This window comes from Simochromis diagramma, unplaced genomic scaffold (genome assembly GCF_900408965.1).
Source record: "Simochromis diagramma unplaced genomic scaffold, fSimDia1.1 OVJJ01000545.1, whole genome shotgun sequence".
In the NCBI taxonomy this organism is placed as follows: domain Eukaryota; kingdom Metazoa; phylum Chordata; class Actinopteri; order Cichliformes; family Cichlidae; genus Simochromis; species Simochromis diagramma.
The window spans coordinates 1,368,278-1,394,721 of record NW_024387371.1 but is presented as its reverse complement, the minus strand read 5'-3'; the positions used below and the strand labels follow the sequence as shown (position 1 = coordinate 1,394,721).

General features: G+C 43.6%; 1 protein-coding gene across 3 annotated transcripts in view; it reads right to left on the bottom strand.

The window, feature by feature from the left end:
- Positions 1 to 603: 603 nt before the first annotated feature.
- The window catches only part of zbtb46 (zinc finger and BTB domain containing 46), a 64,279-nt gene continuing 38,438 nt past the window's right edge, over positions 604 to 26,444 (bottom strand). For 2 of the 3 annotated variants that reach the window (XM_040008292.1, XM_040008291.1), the window contains exons 4-7: positions 17,229 to 17,510; positions 12,271 to 12,608; positions 10,758 to 10,800; positions 8,665 to 10,639 (exon numbers count right to left, since the gene is read on the bottom strand). In XM_040008292.1, coding sequence (XP_039864226.1) covers positions 9,843 to 10,639; positions 10,758 to 10,800; positions 12,271 to 12,608; positions 17,229 to 17,510 — 1,460 coding nt within the window. In that variant the 3' untranslated portion in view covers positions 8,665 to 9,842. Of the gene's footprint in view, positions 5,794 to 6,868; positions 7,045 to 8,664; positions 10,640 to 10,757; positions 10,801 to 12,270; positions 12,609 to 17,228; positions 17,511 to 26,444 lie in introns of those variants that run through there. The other variant, XM_040008293.1, reaches the window with a different exon arrangement.

Here is a 26,444-nt window from a genome sequence, read left to right as displayed (position 1 = left end):
ATAACCTTCATCATGGGGCACCATGGAAATTTTTGATCCTGCCTTGCACATTCCAATAGACGGCATGCTTTTAGTGTCTTCCAACTTCTCACATAAAAACAAACAAAAAACAAAAAAACATATCCTTTCCACTTCCTTTTTACTACAGCGATTTCCCTGATCACCTTTTCCACTTCCTGTTCTTGTCCTGTCCAGCTTTATTGTGGTCACACCCAAGCCTTTACCCAGTATATTAAGCTAAACTAAACCCTTGAAATGTGCATCAGAAAGCCTTTGTTTTGCTGTTGTTTTGTTCTTTTTTGTTTTTTTCAATTACGTCAAAATTGATGTGGTGCTTTTGTGAATGTCGTCTGTAAACCAGCAGCAGCAAAGCCAATAGATCTCCTTCCAAATCAAATGTAATGCATTGCAATGGCAGCTCTACACAGTTCTCTGCTTCTTCTACTACTTTGCTGTGTTGTTTGTCTGGGAGTTTACCCCGTCTGTCACTTCTCTCATCCGATGACCTATTTTTTTCCCCGTACCATCTCGTGTTTTTACTGAGCCTTACGCTGGCTGGCATAAAAACCAACCTTTGCTTTTTATTTCTCGATTGATTGATTGATTGATTGATTGATTGATTGATTGATTGTCTGGTTGAGTTTGAGGTTATTTTGCATGTCTAATATCGCTCATTTCCCCCCCTTTTTTTCTTTTTCGTTAGGAGATACAACACTGAAGGGTTTTATGTGTTAGATTTCCCCTCCAAGTATCCAATAACCCAAGGCTGATGTAGTCTGTTTTTCACCAGATGTAAAAATGCTCATTGCAGCCCGTAACACACACAAACACACAGTGCTAAGAGCATTTTGTGGGAAACTTGACGTCAGTCTTGGGTCTTCACTGGAGGGCAAGATTTCTCCTGTGTGTGGGCTTGGCCTCTGGTCCTCGTCAGCAGTCCCACGCACATGGAGGAAGCACTTTCTGAGGAGTGGTGCACTCAAGGAGTATTTGTGTGAATGTCAAGCTCATGACGAGAGCTTGGAAAGATGGATGAAACATGTATGATGTCGATAATGTGATCTCTGTGATGTAATGTGACAGAAAGGAAAATAAAACCTAAATGGAAGCAGCCTTGTCATCGGGTTCATTTGTTTATATGAAGATGACTGTGACTATCGAAGTGTAAGTTTATGATGAGCAGTCTTTCAAAGGCAACAGTGGATTCATTCCTTCTGCTTTTGCTACCTCGGCTGTCTTTTGACTTGTGTATTCCTCCCCCTTGTGGACAACAGGTGGTGTGACAGCACCATTGCTATTAGCTGTGTTCATGAAAACAAAAGGCACAGCACACACTGGTCACTTCTTTACAGCAGCAATTTCAAAATTTATTGAGACTGATTGGTTTTTGCAAATAATAGTCAAGCTAATTCTTCCACTAAACATGAATTAGAAAGAGGCTTGGACGGCTGGCGGGCCTGTCCCAACATCAAAACAGGAGGCTCATGGTTGACTGTAAAAATGTTTTGTGATCAGTACTATCAACCAAAAAAATATCAGCACAAGAGCACTTAAAATCTGCCCAAAACAAAACAGGTGTAAAAACAGGACAGGTTTTTTTTGATTATTTAGCACATTTTGTTACAAACACAGGATTATGATAATATAAAGTCAGCATCATATTGAACAATATTCCCAATGAAAATAAACAAACCTCAAGCTTCAAGTGCGACCTTTTACAAATCAGAGACCCTCTGAAACTTGAGGGAGAAAATAAATAATATATAATAGTAATATAAATTTATATATATGAAGGTATACACACATCACTCTTAGTAGAAGAACAAAATCTAAAGTAAAAAGCGCCAATTTTGAAATATAGTATAATATAGATATACCCATATCTATGGCTTCATGATTTGCACGTGTGAATCAAGCTATACAGGCTAAATGAGGATTGCAATTTGTACATGTCTAAGAATACCCATATTCATCTGCAATAGAGCAAAAAAGTTCCAGTTTTGCATCGTGTGGAATGAGACAGTTGTGTGCAGATGCCGAAGATGCCGCTTTGGTATGACAAAATGAACATAGGCATGCAGTTAAGACCACAGAATCAGGGCACAAAAGGTCATCAACACACGGTGGGAAGGAGAATCTGGTCGCCCATCATGATTTGTCTCTTTGAAGTTTTCAAAATCCTCGAACGTTTCGGCCCTCTAATCTGATCGGTCGCATCTCGATAATCTCTATCCATTGAGTTACAAATATTCAGTCGTCTCTTGGAAACAAACACTCTTGCAAGCACACAGGTGAAATGTCATTGAGGCACATATTGAGGGGTTGATGGCAGACGTTTTCCTGAAGTACAACCCAGAATGAGGAAGAAGACGTACAGTACAGATCATGAGAAGAGCGCGGGGGCTGGGGGAGTCACACATACATCCAGATGCCTCTCAGGGGCCAAAACAGCACCACAGGACAGAGATTTGCCACCGATTATGGGCTCCTTCCACACCCACCATTGACATTCATAAACATATTCTACCCCATTGTCTTTCTTCTTTTTTTTTCCACCCCAGAAAAGTACAACTGTTTGATAAGTGGGTCAAACAAAAGCACAATAAATAATGCAAATAAAATAAAGATATCTGTCAGACATAAAGAAAGCATCACAAATCTCACTGTACTGAGAGTCTCTCAGCAGGGGCTGATGGGAAGTGCAGTCCATGGCACCTACAGAAGAGGCCAAATGTGTGCGACCAGCACTGGCAACAAAATGTTTCCCAGAGTTACTACTGCAGCACTCTTTCCCTTTATGTAAATGAACTGGGGTCAAGCCAGGAAAGCACTGACATATAGGAATACAGCATGTGGACTCAACGCTCTACTGTCCGATAGACGTGTTTCGTCTGCACATTGCATTTCTACTTGATTGCGTGTCATCAAAGGCGTGAGACACAGCAGTAGCCAGAAAAAAAAAAGGAAAAAGAATCAGCCTGGTTTTAGGATGCGGTCTTCAAAAGCTAGCTGGTCCTTTCACACAGCCCTTCATATTCACAATAATACCATAACGTGCACTTTTTTGTTTTTTGTTTTTCCAAACTGTGACGAATAATGACAGGTTCAAAAAAATAAAAACAACCCAACAACAAAACTGTTTACCACAACAATAAATCCAGAAGCACCTGCACACACAGACCGTGAAACAAAAGCACTTTATGTATACAAATTACTAGATTGTTTTTGGTTCGATATTAATCAATTAGTGTACATTAGTGATGCAAAAGCATGTGCTGAATACATGTTTCAATCAATATCTAACAGAGATGTTTGACAGTGAATGTGTTTTCCCCCCTGGTAAAAAAAAAAGAAGAAATGAAAATAAAAATAAAAGCAAATACGACAGAGAAAGCATAAACTGGCACAATAAAAGATTGATAAAAGCCCCATGGCTTGCTGTCCACAACAAGGCAAAGTATAAAAGCTTTTTTTTTTCTTATACAAGATATAAAATATCCAAAAAAAAAAGAACACACCATAAAGCTTAGCATCCAGCACTTAATAATAATTAATAATAGTAACATCAACGACAAGTAATCATAGTTCTGATATTCATAATAATAAGACATGTCATCTGACTCACTTGAATTGTCAACTTTGCCGAAAACAAACAAAACAAAAAACAAAACAAAACATGGAAATAATCTTAAGAACTGAATATAGAATATCTTTTGGACACTGGACACTCATCCTTGCATACAAGCAGCCATCCTGTTCCACTCAACACGTACAGAGAGGGCGAGAGCAAGGGAAGGACTTCTGAAAATTAGGAATCCACAAATAAACAAACAGGTTTCTCAATAAATAGCTGTCAAACAAAACAAAGTCAAATTACACTCTCTGCAAAGAGCAAACTCTGAATTTCAAGCACAATTCTGCAATTCTTCTTTTTTTTTAACCTTGCAAAGCCAGAGAAAGCATATCAGCAAAAGAATCGTGGAAAGAGTCTGCATATTCTGATTCCAGCAAGTGGAATTACATGACTCACTTAAAACGCGCACACGGCAAACGAACAAACCAAAAAAAAATTTACACAAAGGCAGCTCCTCCTTAAGTGTGAGAGACTTAGCTCTCAGGTCCTATCGTCACAACCTCCAGTGTGAGAGAATCTGGACCAGAGAAAGCGAGAGAGAAGGAAAGAGTTATTAGTGTAGAGCATCCACTGTGTGCTTGAATTGATTTTAAAAACAGGAAGCAGAAACTGATGTCCACTCTGTGGGTGAAGACGGCTGAAACGCTAAAAAGCATCTTTCGGTCTCTCTGTCTCTCTCTGTCTCGCACAGCCTACAGTCCCCTTTTAAATTTCCACCCCCCCCCAAAAAAACAACCCCAAAACCAAAACAAAACTTTATGTACATTTCTCAAAACTCCAGTATTTCTTGGAATGGATCAATAGAAACCAGGCGGTAAACTTAAGTGAAGAAAAGATTAAGGACCCCACTGAAAGGCATAGGCTATATAAACAGCAATCTGCACAAAGATTCAGTGATTTCTATTTCGTGATAACAGTCAAGAGGACATAAAGTATATCCTTAAAGGTAGGTGCGGTCACCGAGTTGTTTAGGTAAGTAAAGATCAGATCAAAAATGTAAACCACGGGTTCAGGGTATTGATAGGAGTCAGTTGTCATTAAAGTGCAAGTCTGTGGCAGTAGGACTCAACAATGTGCCATTGGGCTGCCCGGTCCTCTGACACACGTAGCTTTGCAATAGATTTAGACCCCCCCTTCACTCATAGGGAGACACTTTTCCCAGAAGCATTATAGTCATAGTTATAAGACCACGACAGCCTTCCTCCTGGCTATTTCCCTACACTGTCAGTGATCCTTGATTTCCATGATGATTGTGATGGCAAACATACATAGCAGTCTGGCGTTGGCCATGTCCTTGGCAGCGCCGCCATTGATTCCTGTTTTGACAGAGTAGAAAACTACTGGACTCTGGCCTGAACCCTCGAGAAAAATAACACAAAAACACTGCATCAGAATTAAAGGAGGTAAGCAGAAAAAGCCTTGCACTGAGCCATCTCTTCCTCTACTATGGCAGTCAAGGTTGAGAAGAGCGTGTGTGTGTGCGTGTGTGTGTGCGTGTGTGTGTGGTAAAAGTGTGTGCATGTCGGTATGTGTGCATTTGAGTGTCACTCGTAATGGTATTAGATCATTGTCGCGCATCACCCTACAGCATTTCCACTCAAAGGAAGGCCTGCCCCAAGTGGGACGAATGGGTAAAGAGAGCAGAGGATTCTGCCTGAGAGATCACAAAAGATCTTCAGAGATCGGTCGATGGGTCACTAACAGGAGCCGGACAGACTCTATGAGATCCAGGCAAAGTCCTTCTCGCTCCCATTCTGTTGTTCCCCCTCCTGTGCCGAGGAGTCACTCTCCTCTTTCTCATTGTCCAGCGTTCCGTGCGTCTCAGCGGTCATCCCTGAGTCCTTCCACTTCCCTCTGTCTTCCTCCCCTTCTCCCAGCATCTCTCCGTCCCCTTCGACCATCATCTCCTCCTCCCCTTCTCCATCTCCATCACACTCTGCTTGGTCATCGTGGAAACGGTCGCCAGGATACAGCTCCTCCTCCGGAGAGATATCGCCACCCACCTCACCATTGTGGTCCAGGAGTGCGGCCATGCCTCTGCCAGAGCAATCAGCGCAGACGCCGTGGCGGCGGGAGCCATGCTTGATTCCAACACTGGCTGCTGACATGAAGACTCGGCTGCAGACTTTACACACGTACTTCTTGTCTTTGCTGTGGACCTGTGGGATGGAAACACAACATTTATGCAAAATTTTTAAATTCCAAGTGGAAGAGCAAAAGCCTGCAACTTCACAGCTGAAACTGAATGTGAATCCATTCAAATTACAACTGCAGCAATATACTAGTGACAGAATAAATAAAGAGGAAGAGGAATACAATTTATTTGCTGGCAACAGGTGACTGCCAGGGGGGGTCATTGATCAGTCTGTAGACCTGTGTGCATGGGGCTTTAGCAATTTTCATTTGCCATCAACCTCCAGCAACCACTAATAACAAGTCAGGAAATACAAATATTTTCACTCACGATCGGTGATTATGAGATGGTTTTGGACCACTCTTTAGGTCTCTGTGACTGGGGCCCTGTTTACTTAAATTGTGAGCTAGGTTGTGACCATGATTGTAACATTTCCGGCAGACAAGCTAACATCATAAGATGGATGGTCAAATGTCTGTAAAACCTCAAGAGAGATCTAGGGCCTCCTAATTTGACCTCTGTAAACACTTTCCCACAGAGTTTATACACTCACTGTGTCACTCGTTTTGGGTCACACTGAATAAAAAATCTGCTTATTTTGTAAATCTTGCTCATACTGTGTTTCGAAATTGAGTATTTTCTGTGATCTGAAGACACACAATAAATTGCTAAGAACAAGAGAGTGGTTTTAAAGTCTGCGGTAAACCTCATATCACATCCAGTATTTTGCAACAAGATGGCGATGGTAGAAACGTTAATCCCAAGGCTTCAAAAGTGGCACTTCAGAACCCAGTGGTAGCTATGTCCATCTTTTATACTGTCTAAGATTGCTTTGAACTAAGTAGCTGGTGTCTGTGAATGCACTATAGCATCTAAATAAGCTGGCCTTTTGTCCAAATCACTTATGGCTCCCCCCCCAACAAAACCAAGATGGTAATAGCATTGATGTTAAATCAAAGCTTCTACACAGGAATTAACAAACAAGTCAGTAATGTATATATAATGTTTTGTCTGTCTCTTATATATAACATCTATAAATCTTCACTTTGAGTAAGGTGTAATTTGCTACCTCCTACATGTAAATGAAGGCCTGCACTCACCAGTGTGTGCCTCTTCATGTGCTCCCTTCTGGTGAACTTCTTGCCACAGATTTCACAGGGGTAGGGCCTCTCACCAGTATGGGAGCGCATGTGCCTCTTTAGGATGCACTGGTGCATAGCAGAGAAACTGCAGTAGGGGCACTTGAACTTTTTGCGGATCACCGTGAAGTCATTCACTGAAAGGAGAGAGAAGGAGAGGGAGGATAGAGAGAAAGAAGGGGGAGAGAAAAAAAGAATTGAAGGTTGAGTGAAGCTTGTTTAAATAAACCAACATGTCACTTTTTAGTTACTGCATTTAATTAGCGGCATGGTCTAGAAATGTACCATCAATTCCCATGGTCACCCCAATCCCCGTCAAAGCTACGGTTGCCCTGGCAACAGCTCTTCCTCTATACTAAAGTAATAAAGGCAAAGAGATACTATAAACACATAACACAACAGCCAGTCTGCCTTAGTTGCACTAGAAGGTCTCTACTATGGACAGCGAAAAACACAGACAGAAAGACAAACACAGACAATGACAAGAAAATAAAATCACCCACACAAAGAAGGAATATTGAGTCACACAAGGGGAGGCAAAATACAACAAATATTAATACCATGTCTTAGTGTTGTGTCGGGGTCTGGTGAATCTTTTATTTAAAGTCTAGATTTAAGTGGTAGCTTAGGTAAAAGACATCGAAGTAAACTGACTGTTTCTCTGTGTTTGTCTGTTTCTAGCCACTGACACAAAGCATATGACTCGGGGAGACTGGAATTGGATTTACGAATACAAAAACACAACAAACACTAATCACGTATAGTTGGGAGTCAAACATACGGTAGGGGTTACAAGCTTTTACAATATATTTACCTCCATCTGCAAATCGACTTCTGCTCTGATTAAATATTCAAGAAGCACATCACAAAAAAAGCATGCAAATACACATGAACTGCACAACAGTTGTTTTTTTTTGGGTTAAAGTGCAAAAGTAATGAGAGAAATATTGCAGTGTGTGTATGTGTGCACATGTGTACATAACACGGATAGCTTCATTGAAGAATAAAAACGGCAGCAACGTTTAAAAATTTCCATCATAGTTTAATTACAGCATAAAATCTACAAGTAGAATCTTGTTTGAAAAGTACAGCTTTTGTACAACACAGGGATGTCAATGAGAAAATCTAGAATATAGAACAAAATATCTTTCAGTATTTTCACATTTTGCAACAGCACTCAAAAACAGCCTTTCAGTATTTTTCATTTCTACTCAGTGACTGGCTCTGACTATTTCCTGACTTCTGCGAGCCTGCTGCTCTGTCCCGGCTGCTGGCTAGGACAGGGCGTGCTACCTGAAAATGTGGGATTCTGTGGTAGAAAGGATTTGGCATTTAGGAATTCCCTATGTATATACACAGGATATGCACACAACAGGAAGCGGACAGATTCCCAATTGACACCAGTTCTGCTATTCTAAGCACAAAGAAGTTGCAGCTCAGTGTGCTCAAGTGATAATTAGAAGTAAACACAGGTGAATAGCTTCTCTTTGGGCATAGTAATCACAGTATGCGTATGCACAATAAACCTATTTACTGTAATTGGGTTTTATCAAGACAGTATCTTGTTGCATGTTAAAGGCCTGCTGTAAACGAAAGAGAGAAAATTTTGGCAGAAATTGGTGTGAATTTACATTAGCAATGGGTTTCAAGCCAGTGTTCAAGCTGATTCCAATAATCCTGCTTCTGCCCATCGACATCCTCCACCACCTCTCTTATTATTCTCCTGCATTTGCCTACTTGTCTCTCTTGATCTCTCATTTTCTACCCCGTGCTCACAACCACACCATTATCTGTCTGCAGCCGTGACATCACTAAGATCATCCAGAATCTGCCCTTCATTGCCCACTTCCTCTTCAGATGAGGGGTCAGAGGTTAAGAGGGGCCGGAGCCGTGAAGGACCAATTACTGTCCAGCTCCAACCACACTCAGCCGTTGCAAGAATTACAGATCTGGGACAGAAGAGATGGACAGAGAAAGAGAAAATGACACCACCCAACCCCCCCTTCCTAGCTGCTACTGATCTATTGTTTTAGCTGGCTTTGTCTCGTTCAGCACATCCCCTCATCTGTACCGATATGACAGTCTTTGACTGAAAGCTGTCATATCGCACTGAGTTCAAGATACTGTGCTCAATAGCGGTGGATTTGGGGTCAAATTCTGTTGGCCTATAGTTAACAAAATCGAATGTTTTTGTTCTGTGTTTCAGTTCTTTTATGACAGTTCCTTCTATCAGCTGAGGCGTACTGCCCCTGGCATCAGTCATATTCTCGCCTGGGTTTTTATTCTGTCCTTATGATGCAATGCTGCAAAATTCCTGCAGGTGGTGTGGTTGTGTGGGCTGTGACTCAGAGTAATGCCTGGCAGATATCTTTGAATGTCTTTGTGCCCTAATGCAGGGGTGGACAGAAAGATAAAGATCTCTCTGCCTAAAAAGGAGAGAAGAGTTTAGTCAGACTGGTGGCTGGCGACAGAGAGTGAGACAAGTGGTTAAGGTCGGGGAGGTGGAAACCCCCATCCCCCCCCAAATCTCTCAACCCGGCACTGCAGTGGAAAGTAATTCACCTGTTCATGGGTACACTCAGTGCTCACTAAAACTATTCGCTCAGTCTAAAAAGACCACATATATTTTCAGTCAAAGGTTTGTTTTAAACGTATCTCTCTTTTCTTTGCATAGCAGTTGTGCAGTTTTGACACATTAGTCGTCAGTTTGAGTCACCATTAAAAAAAATAGTGACATAAAACTTTGCAAGCAATAGAAAAAGTCCCTAGATATTTATATCCATAATCAACAGACATATGATTTTAAAAGGAACTCTTACTTTGTTACTGCGATGACACCGCAGAGTATTTTTGGCATGAACGTAAAACACATTTGAGGATACACGACTAACTGATGGGTAGGAAATTGTGTAGCGTGCTGCCTGTAATTCCACTCTCAGTTTTCCACATTGATACTGTGATTATGATGGTCAACCTTCATCTGTTGCGTTACTCGCCACAGTGGGTCTATAGTCCCACCCTGAGACATTTCCATTCCAATGTTGCCTCCCAGTATAGCTCCTGGCACTGACCCCACCTGGCAGCACACCTTTACATGTGTGGCCAGGTTTTTCTGGGTGCTAAAAGCCTTGGCACAGGCAGGGCAGGTGTGCCCTCTCTCTTTGGAGTGAACGGATGACAGGTGCCTGTGTAGGTCTGTGCGGTCTCTAAAGTGTTTCAGACAGTACACACACTGCATCAACTTCTTCTTGAAGTGGATGGTCTTCTCGTGTCGGTCCGCATTAGATTTGAGAGTGAAGCTGGCGGGGCACTGCGAGCACAGGTACCGCGCCGGTGCAGGCTCAGCTACCGCAGGCCGGTATAAAGACTGAAAGTGAAAAGGATGATTTTGCGGATGTTGATGGGGCTGGGTCGGTTGGTGGTGCGGACCTTGGATGCTCGGCCAGTCAAGGGACAAGGCCATCAGAGATAGGGTGTGGCGGTACTCGTGCTCCCTGAGATGCTCCAGGCTGCGGAACAGCCGTTTGCACAGGGAGCAGGCGAACCCCTGTGAGGGCCAGGCACCGTGCTCTGGCACAACCCTTTCCCCTAATCCAGCCTCTTCACCCAGCCCAAGCAGCCCTTTAGTCCCTCTGCCAACCACGGGCACTGACGCAGGCACAGTCAAGCCACCCGCACAACTCCCCTCGCCCATCTGATCCCTCTCGACAGGAGACTGGTCACCTTCCAAGGCTGAAATAGTGAGAAGGATGGTGAGAGTGAAAGTCAGAGAAATAATGAGGTACAATAAGCACAAGCTTAAGTTATCACGACTATTAAATTGTGACAACTTTTATAGCATACTCCATACCTGTGTTGTATTCTTTCGTGTCTTCTTTGTCTTTCGTGCCCTCCTGTAAGCGCAAAACATACCGTTATGTCACACAGGCATATTTATACAGCCTGTATGGAATGTTGTCTGGACATGCAAGAGGAAGGAAGATGGTACACGCTGTGAAGGCAAGCTTATTTAAAAAATAATTGTAAGAAATGGAGAAACAAAGACATGGAAGCAGAAAATTAAAAAGTAAAGCAAAACAAGGTCATGATTATTCAACGACTTTGAAACTGGAAAGCAAACAGAGAAAAAAATAGTAAATCATTTCTGGATGCTACAGCTGTCTCATGGGCACAGAATGAACAGTTATGCTGAGCTACAGTGTTAATAAATGAATTACAGGAGAGATACTCATAAACTCAAAACTCTCTTGGGTGTAAGCAAGGTGCACCTAAACACCCGTCCCCACACTTTCTTTCCTTCGGCAACTAAACTAAACTCCCCTCTTCTTCTTCTACTCCATGCTCCTGCCATTCCTTCACCCCCGCCCATTTGCTCAGCCCCTACACTCCTCCTCCTCCTCCTCCTCCTCCTTCCTCCTCTCTAAGAACAGAACACCATGCACTGGGCAAACAGATGGCTTGTCCGTAGAGATAGGGAGGCTTGTTGGGAGGCAGGTCCACTGAAATCAAATGCTGCTCCTAAATGCTCACCCGCACACACAGCGCACACACATAGACTGGCACAAAACTCACTGCTACACATGCTCATATTGCCATGCTCTCTTTTACACACACACACACACACACACACACAAACACACACACACCCACTCTCTCACTCACACACTGAGAAGAACAAACAATCTCCCGGGCTGCGAGAGCAAACCTCTCATTGTCTACTTGTATTGATTCTACTCACTCTCATCACACTACCTTGCCTGTTATCTGCCATCTCTAAGCACACGCTGCCATTGTGACTAGACGTGTCATCACTAATGTAACTACTACGGACTACATTACCACTAATGTTGAGCAAAGACATTTCTGGCTTGAAGGTGAATTCAAGTCTAACTATATTAAAAGATTATTTGAGAAGGGAGACATGAGCGAAGAACTGGCAATCTGAAAGGAAGAGAAAAGCAAACAAAGCATACAGAAAAGAAAGAGCAAACAAAGGAAAAAAATAGCATTTCTTCTCCAGCGAAGCAGGAAATATGCCAAATTCCACAAAGAGAATGAGATAGAGAAAGGAATTGAGCAATGATGTGCTAACATTTTAAAAAGAACTCTCTGAAATAAGGGTAATATCCCCATTAACCCCCAATTCCTTCTTGCAAAAACTCCTAGATTGCTCCCACCACATCACTTGCCACTTCCTACCCTCCATCACCTCTCAAACCCCTTCGGTGTGTGCGTGTATAGAAACAGGGTGATGCTGCCCCCTGGATACTTATCTCCACTGTTAGAACTTTTATCTGAGTGGAGTAGCAGTGCCCAGAGAGCAGCCTGTGCCCTGGAGCTGAGCCAGGCTCTGGTACACTTACCTCAGGCAAGGTGGAGGGCTCTGGGCCCTCAGGGGCCTCTTCAACTTCCATGTCCAATCTCTCTGAGTGCAGCAGGGGTGCCCCAGCCCTCAGACCGGGGGCCTCCAGGGGCCGAAGCTCAGAGGGGTGCAGTGGTGTGGGTGGAGTGGGTGGGCAGTATGCTGATGTTGATGTTGTTGATGATGATGATGATGGCGGTAGTGGTGATGATGATGGTGGAAGATGAGGAGGAAGAAGAGGAAGAGGAGGAGGAGAGGAGCCAGCCCCCTGTTTGTTATGAATAGTGGCCCCCGTGGCCCCTGGCCGAAGTGTGCTGCAGTAGTTGTTGGAGTAGAGCCCTGAGGAGCACAGGAAACGAGTCTCACCCACCCACTCACGTACAACTGCAACTCTGCTAGCAGCTGGCCACCAGAACACAACGGGAGAGAGTGGGCAGGGGGGCACACAGAGGCTGCCAGTGCTACACTATCAAACACTATGGAGAGGGGGAGGAAGAAAAACTCTGAAGTTTCACTTTCCACCAGCCAAGGGGAAAGGGTTAGGGCTTCTCTTCTCTCTTTCTCTCTCTTTTTTTTCTTTCGCTCCTCTGCTCTCCTTCTCCTTCCACCCACATGCGTGCGCAGAGGATGGCAACGGGTGTGTGTTTTGTGAGTGTGTATGTGCCATGTTGTGTGAGTAAAATGCATATAAGGAGAGGGCTTGAGGATCCTCTGTAGCGTGGAAGGAGATTGTTTTGGAGAGGAGCCATCTTGCAGCTCAAGTGAAGATTTTTTTTTTTTGTGCACGCAGGGTAAAGGACGACTACATCGACCATGTAAGATGTTTACCAGCAACAAGTTAAGACACGCTGGATAAAATTTCAATTTTTTTCACAGAACCTTTAGCTTTCCACAACTATTCACACAGAGCCTTTTTTCTGCTACATTAATATCACCATTAGCTGGTACTGAGAGCGCATTTCTTTTTTTCTCTCTTTCTTCGCTTTGATTAATAGTGTGTATTAATCAAAGCATAATGTATCGCAAGCTTCTCTAGACAGTGCGTGTACGCATGCAAGCGTGTGCAAATGTGGGCAGCATTTTGGGGAATGTCTCCAGAGTTATGCAGTGGGTTAGCCATTCATTGCCCTCCTCTGCACAACGGACAGAATCACACAACCATGAGGCTCGGCCGTGGATGGATTCCTGGAATGTTAAACTACCGCACCCGACACTCCCCACTCCCACTCACTGAGAACACACACAAATGCTTAACTCCCCATCTCTTCTTCCCCACCCCATCAGTGACAGGGGAAACAGCATTAACAGCGAAGAGGAAGTAGAGACCGAGAGTAAACGGATGAGATACAGGTGAAAGGGAGTAGCTCATTAACAAATGGTGTTCTGGCAGTAGACGGTTCTCAGGAAAGGGCTTTCATGGAATAGTTAATCAGTTTTGGTTCAAGCCTCTTGCAGAAATGCAACATGTAACTGAATATATTACAGTGTCGTATCACTGAGTTTAATATTTCAGTTGTGTCTAGCAAGCTTTAAAGTATGCAAATAGCAGTCAGCTGACTGCCTGCACAGCGGCAAGAAAAAAGAAAGACAAGAAAAAAGTAAAATAATTGCATTACTTAAACATGGGATCACTGAATAGGAACTAACATACAATCGTCATCCCTTTCTTTCACCTGCCATCCCAATGGAGTCTGTACTTATTACATCTGTTTAGGCTTTAGGGAAGCAATTACTGGAAGGTGACTGACCAAGGTTACTAATTAACTAAAAAGCTCTGTAAGTTTGTTAGGCGAAAATAGCGAGATTGGACTGGATTTTACCTCTCTGTAACCTCACGGAAAAATGCTTAATGACACATGGCTAGTCATAACCTTTGGACAGTGTTGTTTACTTTTTATTATTTGAAAAAATATATGAACAAAAGACCGTGCAGGTTCGGGTTCATAGCAGCTTTGTGCACATCATATTAGATTCCTCCACTTGCAGGTAAGTCCTGTTGAATCCAAAAAAGTTGATATATAAAGTAGACTCAATTTGAAAATCCAAGTCTGGATTAGATTCATTTCCATCTGCTTTTTAAATTAACCCTCACTGTTCTTCCTTTACAGTTGCAGTACCAAAAAAAAAGAGAGAGAGAGCCAGAAGACAAGCTATATAGGATCCATTTGTTAAATTTGGAACAAAATTTGTGTCACAATCATAAATACATTTTGAAAATCTCTTGGCAGTAGCTGTGGAATGAATGGTAGCTAGTGGACAGAGGTGAGTCAATTTTTAAAAGTAGATGTGAATTGATGAGAGCTGGCAATGGAGGGAAAAGTTCAATAATGTCAGTATAATCTCTATAGTTAATTGGATGTTCCTAACATCCTGTACATGGTGGCAGTGTGGGCAGGTGTGCAGGGATGGTTTTGCAAAATCCATTGTCTGGAATTGACTCTCTGACGCACAGAGGGGTAGTGGGGCCAAATCCCATTGATCTTAATTGGATTTTGGAGGTTGATTGACATACACACTGATTCCACTGTATTTTGGCATGTGGTCCGTGACCCATGCAAAGGATAGCAAAAAGAGAAGCTGTGCATTTTAATTCCATGTCCTGTCAACAAGATGGGGGTCGAATCAGTTTGACTTGCTACATACAGAGAGAGATATTTCCAGTATGATCTTATTTTTGGATGCGTGGATGTTTAGCAGAAACCCGGTTTATTAAATCGTCAGTTATGTCGGGGGAAAAAAAAGAATGAGAGAAAGAGGAACAAGATGAAAGGGTGTGGGAGGTGGTAGCTCTATGTCAAGGCCTTTTGCTTATATTCAAGCCTCTCTGGAATTGGGACAGGTGACCTTGCTCTGCCTCCTCCGCGCCTAGATCAATACTTTCCCACTATTTTAGACCAACATGCTTTGATGCTCCACAGCTGAAGTAAAAGAGGGGGGGAAGAGACAAGAGTGAGACAAATATGGAGGAACTGCAAGAGCTGGCCAAAAGGGGAGGGAGTGAGGGAGAGTGTGAGGGATGAGTGTTAAGGAGGGGTGAAGGAGAAATAGATGGAGGAAAGGAGGGACGGATAGCGTGAGGGGGAGTACAGGAGGGAAAAAGGACAGGAAGGATGTTAAGATGGGTTGAAGGAGAAGCGGGAGGAGAACAAGAGGAGGGGAGGGGAAAGGGCTGAATGGAAGGAGGGAGGCAGGGAGCAGTGATCTGTCAAACCAGGCAGACTTATCCTCCGCCCAGTAATCTGAGGTACAGTGTTTGTTTATTTTCTGTCCTCATTTAGACACAGGGACAGACCTGGGGAGGGAGGGGAGGATGTTGGCCATCTCGACAGGCCCATTTCCCCAACCCCTATTGTGTAGGGAATAGAAAATAGGGTTTGGCTAACCAAAACCCTCCCTGAGGTTTCTTTGGTGACAACTAAAATACAGATATAGTGCTCATTCAATGTGTTTTTTTTTCCATGCACAGAGCAAATGATTAACATTCTCTGAATTCTCCAAATCCCCTATTCATATAGTCAAGGCTGAGTGTATCTGTAAAGTCTGAGTGTGTATCAGAAAGCCTCTTCTCTTTTCTGAGGCTTGTGAGGCTGTCTATCTGTGCTGTGACAGCATCCGATTCTCCTCTTTAAGCCAACAGAAACATCTCAATCCCACACACTTAACACTGACACAAAAGGAACGATGTGATGTGGCGTGCATGTGCGAGCGTGTGCAACTGCGAATGTGTGTTTTGGTCTATTAAGTCTTGGCCCTGTCTTTTATTTTGTAGGTGAGTGGGGCTCAACTGAAAAGACATGACTAGGCTCAGAGTTGTACCCTTCCTTTGCTTTTCTTCCGCTCACAAAAACAGGCAGAGCTCGGGACAAAAGATCCAATTACTAGACTGTAAAAGCTAAAGAAACAAACACACGAGTTGAATACACACATGCGCGCGCACACAAATGTGCCCACGCGGACGTGGACTCAAGCAAATGCATGCTCACACTGGGACACACACACACACACACACACAGACACAGTTTATAACACCCTCATTGAAGGCAGAAAAAACTGACAGAACAAAGAAAAAAAAATCTCTTGTTAACACAGACAAATTAAGCACCAATGCGGCCGCTTATTGATCTATTATTGATATGATTAGGAAATGATTTATTACACTGTAACAGGAAGAATTCTGTGATTTAAGAGCTTATTTTACTAATTTTAGCTGAGCATATCGGATTTTAAAGAGAAGAATAATTATTGGTTGCTCGGTCGTGCACAGATATATAACAAGAAGCAAAGATTTGTAGCGAACAAATAGGTGAAGATCACCTTTTTATTGCTTGCTGTAATTGTGTTCTTTGTTTATGACATTTGGTGAGTTTGGATGTATTTGTTAATTTTGAAAGACCTTCTAACAGCTTGCAGAGATTTATATATTGTAGTTGGAGCAATTCGGTAAGTAAATATCTGAACAGTTGCTGCTGCACTGTTGTGTTATTTTGCTGCGGTGAAATACAGCCGTACAGACCCACTGATACCCACAAAGAAACTGTCACATAAAACCAAACAAATTTTCTCGAGACAGCACGAGCGATCCCAGCAAAATGTTCTCTCACTGAGTCACTGCTGACTAGTCATCACTGGCATTACCACACAAACTGGTTACACACTCAAGTGGCACCACACACGCACACACACGCGTGCACCAATATGCACACACACTTGCACACACAGGGATTCAGAGTTATCCAGATAACAGTGGCTGATGAGGGAAAGTACTACAACAGAGGAGGCGCATGCCAGAAGCAGTCACGCCTGTATGTTTTATGTATCGCAGGTGACCACGTAAGCAGGTACTCAAAGATAAAGTAGTAGAAAATTTGTGTATGTCTAAGATATATTGAGGTGTGTGTGTGTGTGTGTGTATGTGTATAACAATCAGGGTGAGTGCAGTGTTAGTAAATAGTGACTTACAAGACAGGGAGTGTCCTCCTTTGGGCAGGTACTCATACAACAAGGGGTTATCATCTCCCATCATCTCAGCCCGCAGTGACAGCAGGCTGTTCTTACTCATCAGCGCTGCCTTCAGATTGGCTACAGATGAGATTGTTCCACCCCCGGCTCCTCCCCCGGCCTCCTCCAATTCGTTGGTGCCCAGGAAGCTGGGCTCTGTGGCAAGAGGCTCTTCCTGTTTGAGGAAGAAGTCGAGGCGTTCGCCACGGCTGTCTGAGCTGTTGGGTTCAGTCACGTCTGCCCCTGAATAGAGATGAAGTAACAGAAGACGGGTGAGGTTCTTGTGTCCTTATACAACTAAAAATGAGTGACATTAAAATGCTATTCAAGCTCAAGCTGGTGTTTTAAATCACTGAAGCACTGTTTTAATATATTTGAGGGATTATATGTTTCTCTATAGGATGAAAATTCCATCACTTTTGACACTGTGAAGCATCTCCAAAGGGGATAAACAGCGATGGCCAAACTACAAAAAACAAGAAAAAAAGTTGACACTTTTAGGTTTCACCTGACAGTGATAACAGCCTGAGTGAAAGCACAAAAAAACACCATATTAAACCAATCCTTTCAACCCTCTCAGCCAAGTCATCGTTTACACCCAGTGTTTTTGGTAGCGACTACCAACACGTCACCACTCTGATTCATCCCTCGCTCTCCTCGACTCCCTAACATACCTCATCATCACCAGTCAACAAAAATACAGAGAGATCATAAAGAGACAGTGTGAGACCGAATGGCAGACACAGACGTGATCCATGTGTACGCGCGTGTTTATGCGCTATGCTTGTGAGCGTGTGTGCTTGAGTGTGTGTGTGTGTGTGTGCGCGTGTGTGCATTTAGCCATCAGACTCGTTGAAAGCAGAGAGAAGCTGTCAGCAGTAGACATGTCGCTGGAGGTTCCACTGTAGATCTACAAGACTGTCAGACCACACTGCTGACGACAGCTCTGCTCAGCGCACACACACACACGCAAACAAAAACACACACAAATACAGACACAAACACACTTTTATTACCTCCTAATTGACATTTAGCTGATGACAGGTTGCTTTCTCCAACAAAGAAGTAGACAAAAATACACACCAGGCACATCACTGGCTTAGAGTCTTTGAAAGAATGGCTTGTCTACATCTAAAACAAACACAGAGACTTCTGAGAGCTAATGCAGACTTGAGTCTTGCCTTAAGGAGAGGGGTGTGTGTACATAATTATGTGTGACTGTTCTGGACAGAAACCTTCTGACATCCTAATATATAAGTTTACCGTTGCACAGCGCCCATGCAGCGACAGCTGAAATCACACTCAGAGCTAATGGGGAATAAACAGAGTGAGGACAGTAACTAGGGTGATGCGGGGGCACTGAGAACAGAAACGGGTGGGGAAGCAAAAGAGGAAAGAAAACATGAAAAAATATAATGGAAGCAAGAAAACAAAATAGCCCTATTGTTCATTTTAACTACAGTTAGGCAGTGTTAAGTGTTTCCTGTGCAGCCTGGTGGCCGTCTGCTGCAGGGGAGTCAAGGTGACAAAGACAGTAGTTTGGCTCCACGTCTGGAATACCGATGGGTATACAGCTTTTTCTCAGCTTACTAGGTCAATGCTGACCACCCTCTCTCTCTCCCTCTCTCACACACAGACACAGGGAAACTGTCAGTCATTTTTCATGCTCGGGATAGATAAATGATCCCAGATCAGATGGATGGATACACGTTCTGTATGCATGGCTGCACATATAGATCTGAAAGGTGTAGAGAGATATGAGTGAGATATTGAGGATGGGCCGCCTCAGATGAGAGTGACATACATACGAAGTAATCAGTAGTCATCAAACGGCTACCTAACGTATCACAAGATATTAAAAAAAATAAGGGTGGGGGGAGTAAAGAGGAAAAAAAAGAGGAGGCATGGGCAGCGTAGAAAAAGATAAAGGAATAAAAAAGGCAAGGGAGTGTAAAAGCGGGGGTGTTGAGCTGTGGAGGAAGCACAGATGATACACACAAGACACACATGCGTGCATCCACGCACACCCCCGTCCCACCCGCACACACACAAAGTTAATTAAGGAGGGGGTGTAGGGGTTGGCGCACAGGGCATGAGGTGCAGGAATTCATTAGAGCTCTGCCCCCTCCTTCAGTGGGCAGCCCAGCAGCCACAGGAGTCAATCAATAACATAGATCTGCTGTTGGCCAACAACAGCACACACACACACACACACTTGCACAAATACACACATATATGGAGAAAGAAGAGGCAGACAAATGGAAGGAGAGAGGGAAAAGAGGGTCATCTCTGACCCCTATCTCCTTCCACTCATCTGTTCATTGGGTGAGTGAATGACCCCAGAACGGTTTCCCAGCATCCCCTTAGACACGTGCATCTACAGATGGAACATATCCGCACTCCTTACAGTCATACAGTAACAATCCTTCAGTCACACATTGTAGATTGAATGGAAGGGTTATGGAAGAGTGATTGCTTCATGGTCTCCTTGCAGATGCCGGTCTAACTTCTGTCTTGCACAGAAAAATGTGTGAAATGAATTTTTGTATTTGATGCATTAGTGAGCCACTTTCCCTTGCCTGCAACATGCAGTGCCATATCCTGTTTTTCTGAGGATATACCCACATATCCGGGACTAAGCGGGAGATATTAGAAATTAGTATTCAGCTGATCGCAAACAGGCTTCCTCGCTAAATAATCGGAATATACGGCATAATCCGCCTTTACTTATGTAAGCTTTATCGGGCCTGCGTAGATGCTGTCTTACTTAAACCTCATCCTGTTCTTACAGATAAAATCATTTACCACACCAGAACCAGTCGCACCTAATCCCATGCGTGCAGCTTATGGATTTCATCATACATGTGCCGGGTTTGGTTGAGGATTTGTAGATACACATATTGTGGTATCTTTCAAAGGCAATAGGTTTATCCTGAGTTTTAGAGACACTGTGGTTACATCATTCCTTTGTGCACATATGCTGAGTGTTAACGTACCGGTTGTCATGAGGCAACCTATGAATTTCAATGGCGTGGAATATGGCTTTGAACTGCGTGGTCAGATACAAAAAAAAAACAATAGCATTTTCCTCATCTTTTTTCCCCCCCTCCTCTTTTCTTCTGCCTTTACAGTGCAGCGGTCTCTGTACAGTGAAGGGAATTTTCATTTTCCCCTTCATAAAAGAGTCCGAATAATTTAGATTTCTGCTTTCTGAAGAGATCTTCCGTTTAATTTGGTTGCCATGGTAGCCGGGCACCCTTGGCTTCAACATTTATGCTAAATAAAACCCCCTTTTAAAAAGAGAGACAAATATGTGGAAATGGTGGGTTCTCTTTGTTCATGTGTGTGTTTTGCGTGCGTGTGCGCGCGCATGAGCGATGCTGCAAGCTATGCAGGGGCTTGAGTGGGAAAAAGCAAAGGAGGAATAAGACTTGCCTTGGAAATAAAATAGGTGTGCGCTGAACTATACTTCAAATGTGTTATGAGGAATCCTGAATTTATCATCCATTGAGCGAGTTACGGCTAATGGATAGAAGATAGAGTTTTATGCGCTGTGGTTGGAGGCTGCACTGTATCTAAGTGATATGTGTGTGTGTGTGTTTCACAAGGGGAGTTGTGTTACTAGAGAGCACGCTTTGACGCAGTAAAAAGGAGGAGAGAGAAGGCCTGAAAAGGGAGGGAAGGGTCGGGTGACCCAGTTTGACCTCTGATCTTCTGTTCTGATTGTGTGTGTGCAGGCGGGTGTTTGTGTGTGTTTCTCGCTACAAATGCCTCCCTCTTCTCTAAATGAAGCCTGACACTGTTTTGGGAGGGAGTTTCCATTTTCCAAATATAAAGATTCTAATAGATTTAAAAAAAAAAAAAAAAAAAAAAAAAGAAGGAAGGAAAAAAAGGCACAAAACTCCCCCAAAAAGATTTCTACAGGTTTCGCACTCAAGCGCACATGACCTGGCTAATGATGGACACGCTCCTTCAACACCTCGAGTCACAAACACACACTCACATAACTCACCCCGCCTTCAAATCAACAGAGACAGTAACCAAACACAATGGAGAGAAAAAGTCCAGGGTGGTTAAGCAACGAGTTACTGAGGCTTGACGACCACAAGAGAGCTGTCAGAGAAGAAAGTAGGGCTTGTGTGCATGTTTGAGTATGAGAGAGTGCAAACAAAGGAGAAAGACTCTCTCAATGTGTATCTCTCCATGCATATATGTGCGCATGTGTGCGTGAGAGACAGTGGAGGATACAGAAAGAAGCCTTGCCCCAAGTCGGCCTGGTTAATGGCTTGACCAGCCTGAGGTTGAAAAGGACAAGGCATTACAAGAGCCATGTTGCTCACAAGACTGCGCTGCTGTCCGCGTTGTCTGCGCGCCGCCGTCACAGCGTCAAGCTTCCAAATGAGAAAATGAAAGTCTCTCCTTCACCTTTTATTACAAACAGTTCCGTACGCTGAACCTGTGATTAGTGCCTGTTTGTCCTCGAGTGGACAAAGAGGGGAGGGAAGGTGGAACTTGCTTCCTCAGCATGCCAGAGTTTGAGAGGGTAAAAAAGTAATTTCAGCTAAGAAGGGGGAGTGAGGCACTAAAACAGCTCAAGAATTCAGAGGCAATTTAAAAAGCAGTGTGGGAGAGGAGAATGAAAAAAATGCTGGGTTAAAAAGGAGGGAGGATGGAAAGTAAAAGAGGTTGTTATCCTCTCTCTCTCTCTCGCTGTTGCTTTCTTTCTCTGTTGTTTTTAGGGACTAGCCGGGCCACAACCTCCAGGAGAGATAGGGAAGGATGGGTGGGTGGGTGGGTGGTGGTGGTGGGGAGGTGGATAGGGAGGGCAAGCATAAATCAAGCAGTGCCTGAAGGCTTTAGAGGAGGGAGGGACAGAGGGAAGAAAGTGGTAAAGGACAGGAGAGAGAAAGAGAGAGAGAGAGTGAGATGATGGTGCTGGTAGTGATGGTGGTACTGCTGGGGGCTCGGAGGAAAAAGAGAGAGTGTGGGTGGAGGGGAGGAGAGGAGAAAAGAGAAGAGGAGCACAACGATTGCAAGAGTGGTGGGGTGAGAGGTGGACGGTGGGGTGATGGAGCGTGGGTGGGTGGGTGAGTGAAGGGGAAGCGAGGAGAGGTGAGGGGGAGGTTACAGAGGCTCCGGGAGGGAGGGTTGGGTGGTGACGGTGGGGGCGAACGAGCGAGTGTGAGAGTAGGCTATGGAAAGCCAGCTAAATTTGAAAACGCTTGCCTTTCTCTGTGCTTTTGCCCGTGTCTACATGAAGACGGCAATGCTAAACAACCACAAGATGCAAGCATGTGGGCAGAATTAATCAGGATGTGATCTCACGTAATCTGGCTACGGTGCAGTATCTGGCCACGGTTAACCTCCTCGAGTGTTTTTCCAGTGCATTTGTATTCACGAGGAGGATATACGTGTATTTCTAGGTAGGATTTATCCCTTTTTAAAATGGCGGTCACACTTCAAAGCAGTGCAGCACAATTCATCGACACATCCGTAGGCCCACCTACCCGCAGGTGTCAAGCTAACAGCTAACACTTCGGCCAGCCTCTTTTGCACTTATTCTCGCTTACCGTTTCCTTTCTGTGGCTTACGTGTTATATAAATATCACTGAGCTGAGCATTGTAGATCACATCATTCAACAGGGAGTGACTTAAGAAGAATAAGCTGTCCAAATGAGAACAGTTGGATTTGCTTGATCCTTAATGGATCAGTGCTCTAAGTTCCAAGAAGTTCTCAGACTAAATATTCAGATTGGTTGCTTGTTAGCGTCCATATGGGAGGTTTAGCTCGTACCTTCTGAAGCCTCCCATGCAAGTTGTGGCAGTGGCACAAACACAAATGACTTTCAGCCAGGTCCTCTTCTAAGTGTCACTTTTACTCGCATTTTGATTTTCTTCTTGAGGTTGATAATGGAGCTTGATGAATGATGTAGTTAGTGTTAGGAAAATGTCATGGTTGAATTGCAAACTTTTGCAATGCCAAACACACATAGGGCAGGGCTCCATGCTCTGTTTCTTAGGTGCCAAGTTTTTCTACGTATACAAGTGACAACCCTGGCATGCATTTTATATCTACTTAGTCACATGCTTCCCTTTAAAATAGAACAGATGACCTTGTCTGTCATTTAATACACTTTCTTTAAACACACTAAATATATTTGTACCTTTAACTTCTGCCTCGCACCTGTCTGCTCTTTTGTGGACCAATCTGTATTCTGACAGAATAGATTCAATAAAAAAAATGTCAGAACACAGCATACGAGCAGCACTTTTTTTGTAATGACCTGATGTCCCTTTTTCTGCCCTTTTAAACGCTGGTATGCACAGGACTTTCATCCACCAGTAAAAGCATAATGGAAAATATGTGAATCACTAGTATCAGAGATTTCTAATGACATACAGGTAAAAGGTAGCGTCAGTTCAGTCAAACAATCCCAGCTGGTGGAGGATATCATTGTCAGCTGACATGGGGTGATGGCCCAGCTGATATCCTTCTACACATCCAATTAGAAAATCTCATTTAGGCCATGCTGTTTAGGCTTGCTTTTGTTGCTGCATGTCTCCAAGCTGCTTTGCAACCCACCCCCTCTCCTGTAACTCCTTTGATCTTGTTTCAGACTTAAAGTCGGTTCTGTGATGCGATCTTGCTGCCAGCATTCTCGCCTCACGCTTTCTACATATGCACCTGAAAACAGAGCTTTATAGTTAAATATGAATGAATACAGATAGAAATACGAATTTTCTTTTGACTACAGTGGTCATGACTGAATACATTTTTACATGTCCGGTTAAACGTTGTAAGGCTCCAAAGGCAATTTTCTGTTGATTTGAACGCTCACCATAGTGGAGTTTCATTTCATTTATCATTCTAAAAGGCTGAATTTATCGTTAATTTGCTTTTGTAAAACTACTGGCTTGAAGGACCTCTGTGTGTACAGAAGGCCTAACTAAGTATTCACATCTGACTCATCTTTGATGGTCTGTGATCACTGTTCTTTTTTTTTTACTTGCCTAATTTTTGGACAGTAGAAAGAGAAAAATATCTAAATTAGAAAAAGAAATTGTATCTTAAAGACGGCTGTGTATGCCTCTTTCCTTAACACAAGTCAGTGAGGCACAGTTCTGTTAAGGCCAGTGGACTAGAGATCTATTTTTCTACAGTTTAAGTGTTTGAGCGTGGACAGAGATCTTCACAAAATGCCACAAAGCAGTTGTTTATCCACACTGTCAAAATTAGCTGTGGACGTAGTCTGAGTGAGCAAGTGAATGACTGAAGGAAGGGAGGGAAAGAAGAGCGGGTGAGTGCGTGGGGGATGGAGGATTGCAGGGCTCAAGGTAATCTGGGGAGTTAATGCAGCTTAGAGGGACTGAGAGGAGTGGGAGGGAGGTAGAGAGAGGGAGAGAGGGGGAGTGATGGCAGAGAGAGAGAGAGAGAGGGAATATAAAAATAATAGGGTCAGCAGGGAAAGAGAGGGAGAGAGAAATAAATGAAGATATATCAGAAACAAAAAAGCCAAAGCAACTGAGGGGGTAGACAAAAAAGAGAGAGAGAGAGAGAGAGAGAGAGAGAGAGAGAGAGCGGGGAGTATACAAGCTGGAGAGATAGGGAAAGAGAGAGAGCGATCCGAGTAAGTGCGTGAGATAAAGAGTGGGCTAATGAAAGGTAGGGTGAGGCTGAGTGAGTTGGCGGGCAGGAGGGAAGTCGACAGAGAGAGAACGAAAGAGAGCGGGGGAGAGGTCTGCATGGGGAAAGAATGCTGGGTGGGGAAGGAAGGCAGACACGCAGGGCTTTGTGCTAAGAGCAAAAAGGGAGAGCGAGATCGAGAGATTGAGAACGAGTGAGAGGTTATGTCTTGGATTTATACATGGGAGAGGACCCGGCTCCAATGCCCCCGTCCAGCCCAGTCAGGGTTGTATTTTGAAGGGTGAGTTGGGACACGGAGATATTGAGAGGCGGGATAATGGAAAGTGGAGGAGGAAAATGACAAACACTCAGGGTGGGGATGGTATAGCCTGTGGGTTACTGGTGTGTGGGTTAACACAATATTTGACTCACACTGACCAACAGAAAAGCTCGAGTCTAACTATCCAGCCGGTATAATCTTTTTACTGCTCGGTGGAAATAAATTTTAGACAAGTTTAAGAAGCAAACAAAGTTGGCAAATGTCAAAATATTTCCAGCTGGACATCCTGGAGCAGGTTGTGGAACTATAAATGAGATAAATGGCATATTAATGCCCACATATTCAAGAGAGTTCAGTGGTGAGGAAAAGTGGTATATTATATTTTCTTAAAAATATCTCACCTTTCCACAAACTCACCACATAGTTGTGATGGAAGTTTCTGGAACTGATTACAGATACCACTGCCTACTTACCTACTTAAAATTACAACAATATGATTATTTCATTTCATTTCAGAAACAATTAGTCATGAAACCAATAATTAAAAACACCTGATTAACAAAAAATCATTAATAAATCATTTGCACTGGACCCAAGTGTACAGAGACTCTTATTTAATGTTTTTAGATTTCTTCAAATTTAGCACTCGGTTATGTGCAGGCGATTGCATTTAAATTCATTTGGTTAATGTTTTATATCCAAAGAACGGCAGCTCGAATGCTCCCACCAAGTGACTGCCTGACAAATGTGCAAGCACACAACACAACACATGCACTGCAGTCATACAATACAGTCACAACAGGTGAGTGGGGAGCGGGCGACCAGAACAAAAGTTACTCCACAACCCACCAGTGTCACTGTGCTCCATCCACACAGGAAAACTTCACAAAGTGGGAAGCATAGGGAGTTACATGTACTCTGGAGAGCATTAGCTTGCTGTGGAGCTGCCCAGTGACCAGAGAGGCTATTGCCCCTCTTTCCTTCTCTCTGCTCATCTCTCCCATCTCATAACATTAAGACTGTGCCTCTGTGCTTGTATCCTTGGCAACCTGCCTCCAACAATGGAGGCAGAGAGCTCTGGCCTCAGCATGGGAGGAGTATGGTGCCATGGAGAGGAAAAAGCAAGGGCGAGGGAGATAGAGGGAGATGGAAAGCTGGCACGGTGACTGCAGAGAAAGGGAGAGTGAGGGAATGACTGTTTGGCTCATATACAGACATACGAGTGAAAATGAAGGAACAGAGCAAAGGGTTAAACAGGAGAAGGAAGCGCAAC